Raw genomic sequence first — 13,449 nt, 5'->3', positions numbered from 1 at the left:
GAAGTCAGACGCTCAACCGACTGAGCCACCCAGGAGCCCCTCTAATTTGTTTTTAATTAATTAAAAGTTTAGTAAATAATATACCTAACAAGGGGAAGATATGCATCTGGGACACAAATGAAATAAAATTTTGAAAGAGAAACAATCAGGTTTCATCACACATAAAGATTTCCCTTTTAATTTCACAGCGTGTGTTTTAATTACCATTTAGAAAAACAAAAGCTATGTAAACATTAGCCAGTGGAAAAACCTGCTCCCATGTGTTAAGTAGGAACGGAAGCAAGTGTCCTCACCACTGGACGAGACATGATAGTCAAACATGGTGTCATCGGTCCCCGCTAGAGGCGGCAAATCCAAGGTCAGAGCTTCCTGAGAACGCAGCCAGTGCTCCACCCGACGTCGGCCTTCCAATTCCAGCACGGCCCCGACGCTCCACATGAGGGAGAAGACATACAGTCTCCCCAGGTGCTCTGGGGTGACCTCCGCACCTTGCTCCTGGGCACGGAAGAAACTTTTTGTTTTAGTCACTCAATTCTCAAGCCTAAATTTTGCTTTGAGGTTTCAATAAAAATAATAAAAAATGTCAAAGGAACAATACCTTTTCCCAAGACAAGAACAAGGAAAAGATGAGTAAAACCGGAAACATACAGAATTTATCTCAATACCAAGTCAGCGCCCAAAATAAATCTGGATGTTTATTAGATGACTGTGAACTTGCCACTAAATTACAAACCCGTGACTCACTTGGGGAGAAAAGTAATGAGAAAAATAGAAAAGATTCAGGGGGACGTTGAAACATTCCCCCATCCATAGCTCTAAGAGAGTCAGTTTCAAATACTATACTCTCTGCACAACATGGCTCAGTTAATAAGAGAGAAATTTCTAGAAAGTTGAGCAATTTACCTTTGGAGGGATCAGCCCTTGAAGCATGTCAATGCTCTGCATGATCACAAAGGCCTCAGGTATCTCCATCTTGTGTTCTAAGTTCTGAATACTGAAGCGATACAGGTCGGGAAAAGACTTGATGTACAGCTGACGAAGAATTTCAGCTTCTTGGGGTGAGCGCTTCTTAAGGAAACCCTGTTAATTTACATATTAATGCACTAATAAATGTATTAGCATGCCCAGAGAATGGCCGTTTGGGGACAAAAATTTTTTAAATATCAATGGACTACAATAACATCTAATGGGATGTGCCAGGCCTTGCGATACATTCTTTCATGCGTTAACTCATTTAATGCTCAAAATAATGCTGTGAGGTAGGAGCTATTATTATCCTCCTCTTACAGATGAGAAAACCAAAGTCCAGGGGCCTCTGGGTGGCTCAGTCAGTTGAGCGTCCAACTTCGGCTCAGGTCACAATCTCACAGCTCGTGAGTTCGAACCCCGCGTTGAGCCTGCTTCGGGTTCTGTGTCTCCCTCTCTCTCTGCCCCTCCCCCACTCCTGCTCTGTCTCTCTCTGTCTCTCAAAAATGAATAAACATTTAAAAAATATTAAAAAAAGAAAGAAAGAAAGAAAGAAAACTGAAGCCCAAAGAGTTGAAGTGATATGCCCAGGATCCCACAGCCGGTGGGTAGCCAAGTCCAGAATTCAAACCCACATGTTCTGTTACCACCCTACACATGTGCTCAGGTCTTGAAACCAAGATGGACAAAAAGTCTTCAGCTCTTGATTAAAATACACTAGAAGACAATGAGGAGGCATACATAAGAGAAATAATTCAGGAAAAGAAAAAGGACTAAAAGATGAACACAGCAAGTCTATACCTACGTTTTCTTAAGTGGGAAACAAAGATTCATCAAATTAGCTGTTTCCTTTTATTTCTTCTGATGTAACTAATAACCAGTGTGGAAAAATATCAAAGAATACTCAGGAAAATGGAGACTTGAGTCACTTGGAGAGCCCACTGCAGAAAAGTGCATGTGATCCCTAACAAAATACCATGTAACACACAATATTCTCTGAAGCTGAGACAAGTTCCCTTGGCCTCAAGAGATCAGCTCATTCTTAGACACTGAACAGAAGCAATAAAATGTTGATTCCAAATTATTCATCAATTCATGAATTTACCAGGGTTCCACAGCAACAAAAACAGAACATAGCACTTTCAAGTTGATGGAAGCAGAAAGGTCATACACAAGGCCAAGAAATCAGCTTGGCTCCCAGGAGCTGACAGAGTCCTATGAACAAAACTTCTCCACCTGCCTGCCTCTAATAACTCCCTAGAGCTGCCTGATCCTGCTCTAAACACTTTCAGTCCGATTCTTTGTGAGTCTTGCTTCTTGCTAATCATTTGTGAGAAGAAACTGCATTATTGAAAAGCATTATAAAAAATTAGGTAAGTGCAGCATTAAGACCTTATTCAGCCTCAACATAGAACATAATAGAAGCTTATTTCATAAAAAGCAAAGTCTAAATATTCATTAGCTAGTGGTGTAAAAGTATTTTTTAAAAGCCTTCGTGGATGCGAAGTATTGGGGGAAAATCACACAAATACTTTTTTTCGCTTGGAGCTTGCTGCCGTATCTGTGGTTGCCAAATCTGAAGCTACTGCAGTGCTTTTAAAAACAAAAACAAGGGGCGCCTGGGTGGCGCAGTCGGTTAAGCGTCCGACTTCAGCCAGGTCACGATCTTGCGGTCTGTGAGTTCGAGCCCCGCGTCAGGCTCTGGGTTGATGGCTCAGAGCCTGGAGCCTGTTTCCGATTCTGTGTCTCCCTCTCTCTCTGCCCCTCCCCGGTTCATGCTCTGTCTCTCTCTGTCCCAAAAATAAATAAACGTTGAAAAAAATAAAATTAAAAAAAACAAAAACAAAAACCAACTCCTGGACCTCTGTCCCCAGAGATTCTAATCTGGTAGGATTGGGGTATGACCCAGTCACCTGTATTTTAAAGAACTGTCATTGATGACTATTTTTGCAAAGCCAGGGTTCAGAACCCTTGCTCTGTATTCTCTTTAATGGATGGATAATTTGATTGCGAAATCTGAATCTTTAGAAGCATGTTTAGTGACACATCCAATTATACGTAAGCAACATTTTGCTATATAATCCCCCCCTTTTTCACATCTTGACACTTCACCAAACCTAAACCCTTGTGCAAGCCAGAGTTCTGTAAATCCTGAGATGATATTATTAAAAGCTAAGGCATATTGATACAGAAAGACAAGTACAAAAATTTAATGATGATGTAAAATAAACACCTACTTCATTTAAATTATGATTTTAAAAGTTTTCAATCAAAATCATTTCTAAAAAATTAGGTAAATAAAATAATAAATTTAACTAACAATGTCAAAAAGAGGTTTCACATGTGGCTACTCTAATAAACATTCTGCCCAGGGCGCCTGGGTGGCTCTGTCAGTTAAGTGTCCAACTTTGGCTTAGGTCATGGTCTCACAGTTCATGAGTTCAAGCCCCACGTCAGGCTCTGTGCTGACAGCTCAGAGCCTGAAGCCTGCTTCTCTCTCTGCCCCTCCCCCACTCATACTCTATTTGTCTCTCTCTCCCTCTCTCTCTCTCTCTCTCAAAAATAAACATTAAAAAAATTAATAAGCATTCTGCCCTACATTATAGTATTTATTTAGTAAAATATCTAAGTATACAAGGCATTTAATTATAATCTAATTATAATCAATACACTCTAGAATGTACCGGTGATAAGAAAATAATACAGCTTTCCATGAATTGAAGAGACATTGTCTGAAATATTATTTCCAAGAACAAACTTAAAACGAATATTATGGCTATTGAATCTCATCAAAATTCCTTATAGACAATTTTAATAAATTGTTTTCTTCAAGCTAATGTTTCTAAGATGGGCACTCCCAAACTTTACAGGCATGAGTACCTTTTAAAAATGTCACGAATTCCCAAAGTGATAAAATGAAATCTCACTTATTCACAGTTTGGCGGGATTACTGATTCAGCTAGGCCTTGCGATTACTCCACAACCCACAGTGGACATCACGGGTCTAAGGAGATGCAAAGAGCCCAGAAGAAATCAATCAGAACACCGAGGGCACCTGGAGGGGACAATCAGGGTTTCGATGTCCCGAAGGATACGAGATCTGCCAGAAACAGTAGCAACGAAATGCAATCACACCACAGGTCTGCAGAAGAATCAGCATGCGCTGTACCAGAACACGAAAAGATCCATTTTCCTCTTTGGGTCCACGAAAGAAAGACTCCATGCTGATTCAAAGGGGCACGTGCACCCCAGTGTTTATGGCAGCACTTTCAACAACAGCCAAGTGATGGAAAGAGGCTAAAAGTCCATCAACTGATGAATGGATAAAGAAGATGTGGTTTATATATATATATATACAATGGAGTACTACCTGGCAGTCAAAAAGAATGAAACCTGACCATTCATAACAACGTAGACGGAGCTAGAATGTATGAAGCCAAGTGAAATAAGTCAGTCGGAGAGAGACAGATACCATATGTTTTCACTCATATGTGGATCTTGAGAAAGTTAACAGAAGACCATGGGGGAAGAGATGGGGGAGAAAAATAGTTACAAACAGAGAGGGAGGGAGGCAAACCATAAGACACTCTGAAATAAACAGAACAAACTGAGGGTGGATGGGGAGTGGTGGGGGAGAGGGGAAAATGGGTGATGGGCATTGAGGAGGGCACTTGTTGGATGAGCACTGGGTGTTGTATGTAAGCAATGAACCATGGGAATCTACCCCAAAAACCAAGAGCACACTTTACACACTGTATGCTAGCTAATTTGACAATAAATTATATTAAAAGAAAAAAAAAAAAAGCTGGACATGAAAAAAAAATTAAATTAAATTAAGTTAAATTAAATTAAATTAAATTAAAAAAATGAAGACTCCACTATACCTCAAGAATAGGACTCCAATCGAGGACAGAAGAACTCATGAAAACCATTCCATTTCTTGAGACAGTAGCAGGTGAAGCGTTGTCAATGTTATGAGGTTCAAAAATGATCTTACAGTTTGGAGCCATGGGAATCCGATCACCATTGGCAAGGGTTAGAGTTTTGTTATCATCCAAAACAGAATTCAGATTTTCAATCCAGATGGCATCTACTGGACCATCAAGAACTATCCAGATATGCTCCCCTAGAATAGCCCACGAAAGGCGGGGGGGGGGGGGGGGGGAATACACACACACATATATACATATACACGTAACTAGTATACTTGAAGAAGTACTATAATTTGATGTAATTTTCATTAATATTTAAATAAAACTTTGATAGAAATGATTATCTCATTTTGTCACATAGGACTTTTCCAGTTCTATCTACAGCCATTGTTTAAAGCACATAACCAAAGGAAAAAAGTTATTTGTTCATTGAACAAATATTCATTGAGCACCTTCTATGTATCAGCACTGTTCTAGGGTCTGGGGACATTACGGTAAAAATAAGACACTGTCCTGTCTTCACAGAGCTTACATTCTAAGGGGTAGAGATGATAATGAAACCAATAAGCAAATAATATGTACGATAAGAACAATCAGGAAGAAAAGAGGATGGGGCATTGCTTTTGATAAGGTAATCAATAAAATATTTCAGGAGAATGAAGTGATATAGGGATCTAGAGGCAGAATTTTCCAGGCAGTAAGAATACCAAGTGCAAAGGTCTCAAAGTGAGTACAAATTGAGGCTGTTCTAGAAAGCAAGAGTTGGAGAAGAGAAAAGGGAATGTGAGTGCCATCAGAAGGACAGGCAGAACCACGGAACTGATTCTGGCTGGTACATGTCACATTTGAGATGTCCCACACACATCCCACAACGTTGTTGAGCTGGGGATTCAAGGGAGAGGTCAGGGCTGAGGATTAGAATGTAGAAGCCATTGGCTTAGAGATGGCACTTAAAACCATGGACAGGGTATGTTTCTTCTAGGGAGTACAAGTAGACAGAGGCAGGAGGTCTGAGCACAGAGTCACTTCAAAGGTCAGACTTGTGGTACAGTCTCCTTTGCAGACTCCTCCCTCTGACAGACCCCTCAGGAGGCAGAAGTAGAAGGACAGCAAGCAGGTTAAGTTTCCCTGATGTCAAGTGACAGAAGAGGTCCAAGAAGGGGAGTGATCAACTGTGCCAGGTTCTGTGCAAACTGGACTAGCCTGAGAACCGACAATTTGTATCTGACAAACTGGAGGTCATGAGCCCCTTGGAGGGGCTACGGGGGACAAAACTGATGGGAATAACTTAAGGAGATATTTGGAAGTAAAAAAAAAAAAAGTGACAAGCATCAGCAGAATGGTCAACGGAATGCCATCGCAAATTTTGGCACCTGGTTTAATAATTCCTCCTAATTTCTTAATCTCTAGTTTCTCTATTGACACCATGACCAAGTTTGGAACTCTAATCTTTATTTACTGTGCCACAGCTGTAAAATATTGTGTGTCAAATAAAATGCTTTTAAAAATCTTAATTATGCTCAGTCGACTGAATTTAAGTAAAATGATGATCTAAACACCCGAGTCACTTAGAAAAGGTATGTTGCCTTCTTTAAAGAGGGGAAAAAACCACTGCTTTGAGCTCCCATTCTTTGAGGTAGCACTGGGCACTGCATATGTGTTTACATAGGATTACTGGAACAAGACGGAGACAAACTTTCATTTGTTTCCAGTAAAACAACAATGTCTAATCTGAGCACACTTTAGAAATTATACATGTTCATGTCTCTTTTGACAACTGATGTTAGGTTGCTGAGCTCCGTTCCCTAAATGAGTGGCACCACCTTAAACATTTCTCAGTAGACAGTGTTCCAAAGACAAGACTCATGAAGAAATGTCCCCAGTGTCTTTTCCTTCTCCTGCATCCTTCCTTCTCCCTGCAAGTGCATTCACTATGCCTTTCTCCCACTTACTCGAGAGTGAGAAAACACGAGGAGAGGAGAGTTGATATCACCTCTTCCATCTAAGCCTGTATCCCAGGAACATTGGGTTCAATTTAGAGACTCCAAAAGTAAGAGAGCATTCAGAGTGAACCACTAGCCCTTAACGAGTTTCTTCACAGGATAACCAAACATCAGTGTACGTCTAAACAGCAATATTTGTTAATTCAATAGAGACTTTGTTTTTGATATATGCAATTTTCTTCCCAAAGAAGCCCATTTCCCCCTGCGATTTTATAGGGGGATCAGTATTCTAAAAATAGGCTATGCTTAAATAAAAATAACATTTTTAAAAGATACAGGGAAATGGTTATGGTAAAGTCACTTTATTCAACACTATCAATTTTCCTTAACAGCTTTTTCTTTCTATTTTATTCTAAGATATCACAGGGATACAAAAACATTTATTGAAAAGGAAAATCATTCCCTTTGTAATAACAACAAAGAAAAAAAGGTGGGAGAGGGGGATTTTAAATATACTAATCAATAGTTTCAGTATTTCGACATTGACAAATATACTGATTTAGGACTTGCTGGTCTCCTCGTATGGAGAATACAGTTGTTCTACTAATTCTAAATAGGCACCCTAAGATTTTATCTAGAAGTACAGGTCGAAAATAACACTTCATTTTCTACCTTTCTTAGCTCTCAACGTTTTCCTCCAAAGCGTTGAAAATATCCCATCAGTCCAATCATTTGTGGCCACATCAAGTCGACCAAACATCTGTGGGGCTGTAATCGCTTTGGGATTCATCCTCATTTCCCGGTGTGGTTTTCCACAATCTGTACCAAGTAAATCCAAATTTTAAACAACGCAGATGTAGAGCAAGCCATCATTAGGTAACACTGTAACTAATTGCAATGTACTGTCAGCAGGTGTTCAAAATAGGAAAAATACAAAATTACACGAAAACATTATGTCTTCCTGCATTCCAAGGTATCGTAATTAACATCGTTACATCTTATGGACTAACATACTTTTGTTTCTTCTTCTGTAAAAGCAAGCTGCAGGAAACATAATGGGGGTGGGGGAAGGATACCATGTTGGCATTGATGAAGGAATTAATGTAATCTGGAAGTTCTTCCAATTTCACAGCTCAAAAATCTTTTGATTTATTATATATTGGATTAAGCCTGGTCTCTGAAATACCACCCAGAAGATGCTGCATTCTCTGCATTCCCGACTTCAATTTGCTGAGATGTGTTCTTACTCGTTTGGAAAAAAAAAAAAAAAAAAAAAAAAAAACTAAGCAAAACTAATGTTTCAGGAATCAAGAACTTTTCTTTTACAGCCAAATTCAAAAAAGGTCTTTGACTCTTTCACACCCTAAAACTACTCCTAAATAAGCTAGATTCTGTACATAAGGGACTGTGGTTAATAAGCAGAAAAGTGAAGAATAAGGTTTAAAGTATAAACTGATAAAAATCGATGCTGAAACATTACATACTGTGCGAAAGGTTGACAAACACAGGCAAACATACATAATAACTATGCACATTGAAAAAGGTGTTAAAACCCACTAAAACCCATTTAGAAAATTAGACCATAGTTCTCTTTTTTTAAATCACAAAAAGACTCGGGGTAATTATTTGCAGTATTTTACAACGCTGAAAGGAAACTGCATCACCACTCAGCTTCTTCAATAAATGATATCCACAAGACTAGCAAAACTATATCTTTTACCTAAAGGCCAGCAAACTCTTAAAGAGTATGACAGTATTAGGGTGTCTAGGTGGCTCAGTCAGTTAAGTGTCCAACTCTTGGTTTCAGCTCAGGTCACGATCTCGCGGTTTGTGGTTTCGAGCCCTGCGACGGGCTCTGTGCTGCAGACTGATTGGGATTCTCTGTCTCCCTTTCTCTCTGCCCCCTTCCCTGCTCACTCTCTCTCTCTTTCTCAAAATAAATAAATAAACATTTTTTAAAAGACTATGATAGTATCCTAAGTAAAAATGACTTGATCTGCTGCCCATATAAGAAAAACTATCAAAAATGATTTCATTATGGGGGCGCCTGGGTGGCTGAGTGGGTTAAACGTCAGACTTCGGCTCAGGTCATGATCTCACGGTTCAAGCCTCACGTCGGGCTCTGTGCTGACAGCTCAGAGCCTGGAGTCTGCTTCGGATTCTGTGTCTCCCTCTATCTCTGCCCCTCCCTGGTTCATGTGTGTGCTCTCTCACTCTCTCTCAAAAATAAATAAACATTAAAAAAATTTTTTTTTAATTATTTCATTATGGTAGTACGTAGAATTGTATCATTTCAATTTTAAATACCATAACATTTTTGGTACAGAATTATTGAGTCACTATGTGATATGCCTGAAACTAATATAACATTGTATGTCAACTACACTTGCATAATATTTTTTTAATTTATGACCAAAAAAATGAAATACCAAAACATGTTTATAAGACCACTACAAGAAAAAAATGCTTTACTTTCAAAAGGTTGGTTAAACTAATTCCTTTTATTATTATTTTTTAATTAAATCCATGTTAGTTAACATATCGTATAATAATGACTTCAGGAATAGAATTTAGGGATTCATCACTTACATACAACACCCAGTGCTCATCCCAACAAGTGTCCTCCTTAATGCCCATCTCCCATCTAGCCCATCCCCCCACCCAACACCCCGCCAGCAATCCTCAGTTTGTACTCTATATTTAAGAGTCTCTTATGGTTTGTCTTCCTCTCTGTTTTTATCTTATTTTTGCTTCCCTTCCCTTATGTTAATCTGTTTTGTTTCTTATTGCCACATATGAGTGAAATCATATATGTCTTTCTCTGACTGACTTACTTTGCCTAGCATAATACACTCGAGTTCCATTCACATTATCACAAGTGGCAAGATTTCATTCGTTTTCATCACCAAGTAAATATTCTATTGTGTATATATACCACGTCCTCTTTATCCATTTGCCAGTCAATGGACATTTCGGATCTTTCCATACTTTTGCTATTGTCAATAGTGCTGCTGTAAACATTGGGGTGAATGTGCCCCTTCAAAACAGCACACCTGCATCCTTTGGATAAAGACCTAGTAGTGCAATTGCTGGGTCACAGGGTAGCTCTGTTTTTAATTTTTTGAGGAACCTCCATACTGTTTTCCATTCCCACCAGCAATGCAAAAGGGTTCCTCTTCTCTACATCCTCGCCAACATCTATTGTTGCCTGAGTTGTTCATTTTAGCCATTCTGACTGGTGTGAGGGTGTATCTTGTTGTGGTTTTGATTTGTATTTCCCTGATGAGTGATGTTGAGCATCTTTTCATGTGTCTGTTCGCCATCTGGATCTCTTCTTTGGAAAAGTGTCTATTCATGTCTTTTGTCCATTTTTCACTGGATTACATACTTTTTACGTGTTGAGTTTGATAAGTTCTTTATAACCCTTTATCTGATATGTCATTTGCAAACATCTTCTCCCATTCCATCGGTTGCCTTTTAGTTTTGCTGACTTAAACCGAATCCTCTTAATTCTCTTCCTAGGCATTTCTTGACTGTCCTGATCACTCCACCTTCATGGATTCTGCCCCTAGAGTAGGTACACTTTCTTGCTGCTGCCTCTTTATGGACTCCAGACCATCCCTCCTGTCCCGTGGCCTATTCTCCACATGGCCACAGGATGGTCTTCTACACACAGCGTTGATCATGCCACTCCCCAGCCCAATGGCTTCCCATCTCCTGCAAAATAAAATCTAAGTACTTAGCATAACTTACAAAGTTCTATTGCACTAATTTGAATGCCCCCAAATGGAAAGCCTCAAACAAGGATACGGGTATGGGGAGTTTGAAGTCAGGGGAAAGAGAGAATGAAACAGAAAATGAGAGAAATCCAAGAATGGGCTCATTTGGGAGGTGGCCACAGATGTCGTGTCCCTCTGATGGACATGAGGAGGTAGGACACTTGCCTTCAACCCAACTTCTGCCACTGTTTGAGGGTATGGCTGCCTCAGGGGCATTAATGCCCACTCTCTTCCAGGCTGAACCAGTTCCCTAGATTCTAGGAAAGTCATAATGCTGAAAAACTGGGAGACACCCCTGGCATTTGTGGGAGAAACTGACCAACAGCCGCACCTGTACCAGGACAGGGTCAAAGGGGTGTGGTGGTGGGCACCAGGAGCACGTACTATATATACCTTCTCACCTTCCCCACCCCCACCCCCACACACAGACTACCTTTTATCCACACCAGTGCACTTTCTGGGCATGCCATGCTCTCTGGAGTCTCTCCTGTCTGCACAGGCTCTTTGTTCTGCTAAGAATGCCTTGCATCCATCTGCTACTCAACCCTCACTCTTCAGCTGAAGTGGCACCTGCTCTGTAAGCCTTCCTAGAATTCCTTAGAAAGTTGCTGATCTCCTTTGCCTGCTCACAGCATAACTGTCCAAATGTTCTCATAGCGATTCCATGTTGACTAATAACTGTCTGGGTTATCCCGCTCCTTGAAGGCATGGCCTTTGGTTCTCACGCCTGCTTCCCCACTTCTGCTACAGAACCTAGCAGAACCTCACGTACAGAACATTAAAGATACGTGATAAATAAATACATGATGAATAAGGAAACAGATATACATGGGTCTAGTACAAGTTCAATGCAATTACCTTCTCAATCTTTGGGATAATTAGTGTTTTCGGCATTAGACAATGCTTTGCTTAAGATAACGAATGTTTGCCCCACGTATGAAAGCCAAGAACAGGTTAATCGACAGCAAGTAGTCTAATGATTAATTCGTCTTTGCAAAGAACTTCTCCAAAACCAGCGATGCCATATGGATTACATAATTTAGACATATTATACATAATGTATCACTACTGTTTAATATTTAGTACTCATTTTGTTCAACTCACTTTACCAGGTGCATTTGTAGTTTACTGTTAACAGAAAGCAGCTACACAACAACAACAAAAGTATTATTAAGCATAATTTGAGAGAACACATCATTTTAAAGCTATATAAAAATCCCCAAACAGAGTCTCAACAGCACATGAAAACCGCACGGTAAGTCTGGCAGGTGTGTGCTCTCAGTTTTGGCAAAGGTAAGTGAGAGCTGAGAGCACAATTCTGTCTCAGTGTGAACACCCCGTGCTGGAGTCTTAACGTACAGAACTCACTTTGCCCCCTAGCTGAGGGCACTGAGACTAAACCCAACACATGCAGGTCCCTAAAGCAAACACAGAGCAGTCTCCACCGCCACAACTCAGCATCAGTGCACTGGAGTTTCATGAGCGGACTGGAAACCCAGCCAGGCACCTTTTCCCCGTGGGACCATGTGTGATGCAATCCAACGGCTGAAGTTCTGTGAAATTTTGGGACTCAAATCTGCCATGGCTCAGAGCTGCCTACACAGTACTTTTAGTATGGGAAACATCAATGTCCAATCAGAAAATACAGGGATAGTCACAAATGTGGCAATGCCCATAATCTTTGGATGACCTTGGGCTAGGTAGGGACTTAGATATAAGGCTAAGGGAGATCTGGGAATTAAAGGCATCTCTTCAACTTCACCAGAAAAATATCTGATTCTTGGTGGGAAATTAGTTCACGATTAGGATGATTTGGGGAGTTGAAACTGAAATTATTTTTTTTAATTTACTGAGAGGTAGCACATTGTATTAACTCATTGGGAAGTACCATGTTATAATGGGAAACATCCGGGTTTTTTATTAGTGGGCCCTGACCTTACTGTCTTCACAACCTGTAGCATTTCTGAACTTGAAGCTTGACATTTTTGTACAAAATGGGGATGGTCAGAGCCACATCTCAAGATCATGGTGAAAATTAAATGACATAACATAAGTAAAACACATAACACAGTACATAAAGTCACTGTTTAAAATTTGTTTTCATGCAGCATTATTCATAGAAGCTAAGATACGGAAATGATGTAAATGCCCATTAATAAGAGAAAGAATTCAGGAAATGTGACATATATATATAATTCAAACACACGCAAGAAGGACATCCTGCCATTTGCAATGACATGATGACACGGATGAACCTCGAGAATGTCACGCTAAATGAAGTCAGTCACACAGGGAAAGATAAATCCTGTATGGTATCATTTATGTATGGAATCTAAAAAAAAATGAAACCCTGGAAAACAGATTGTAGAATGGTGGTTACCAGGGGTTAAGGTGTAGGGAAATGGAGAGATACCGGACAAAGAGTACAAACTTGCAGTTACAAGATTCACAAGGATGAGGATCTGACATACATTATAGCATAACGTACATATAGCATCATGATCATAGCTAATTACACTGTATCATATGATTGAACAAGTTGCTAGATGAGTAGATCTTAAATGTTCTCACCACAAAAAAGAAATGGAAAGTAACTGTGTGACGAGATGGGGGTCAAAGCTAATGGTGGTAATCATTCTGCAACATACAATTGCTTCAAATCAATACACTGTACACATGAAACTTAAACAATACTATGTGTCAGTTATATCTCAATAAAGCTGCAAAGAAGTTTTCCCCTCCAGTTCATTATTATAATACACTATCTCTAAAATGTGCCCAATAATCACTAGAGCATGTCCCTCTTGGAGCATCCAAATGTGTCACAGT

At 39.8% G+C, this 13,449-nt stretch overlaps 1 protein-coding gene across 1 annotated transcript in view; it reads right to left on the bottom strand.

Moving 5' to 3' along the window:
- DNAH5 (dynein axonemal heavy chain 5) overlaps positions 1-13,449 on the bottom strand; it is a 286,976-nt gene that overhangs the window by 112,795 nt on the left and 160,732 nt on the right. The window contains 4 exon segments of the mRNA XM_045441848.1: positions 294-495; positions 904-1,080; positions 4,851-5,092; positions 7,514-7,660. Coding sequence (XP_045297804.1) covers positions 294-495; positions 904-1,080; positions 4,851-5,092; positions 7,514-7,660 — 768 coding nt within the window.

This window comes from Leopardus geoffroyi, chromosome A1 (assembly GCF_018350155.1).
Source record: "Leopardus geoffroyi isolate Oge1 chromosome A1, O.geoffroyi_Oge1_pat1.0, whole genome shotgun sequence".
NCBI classification, from domain to species: domain Eukaryota; kingdom Metazoa; phylum Chordata; class Mammalia; order Carnivora; family Felidae; genus Leopardus; species Leopardus geoffroyi.
This window is presented reverse-complemented; position numbering and strand designations above follow the sequence as displayed.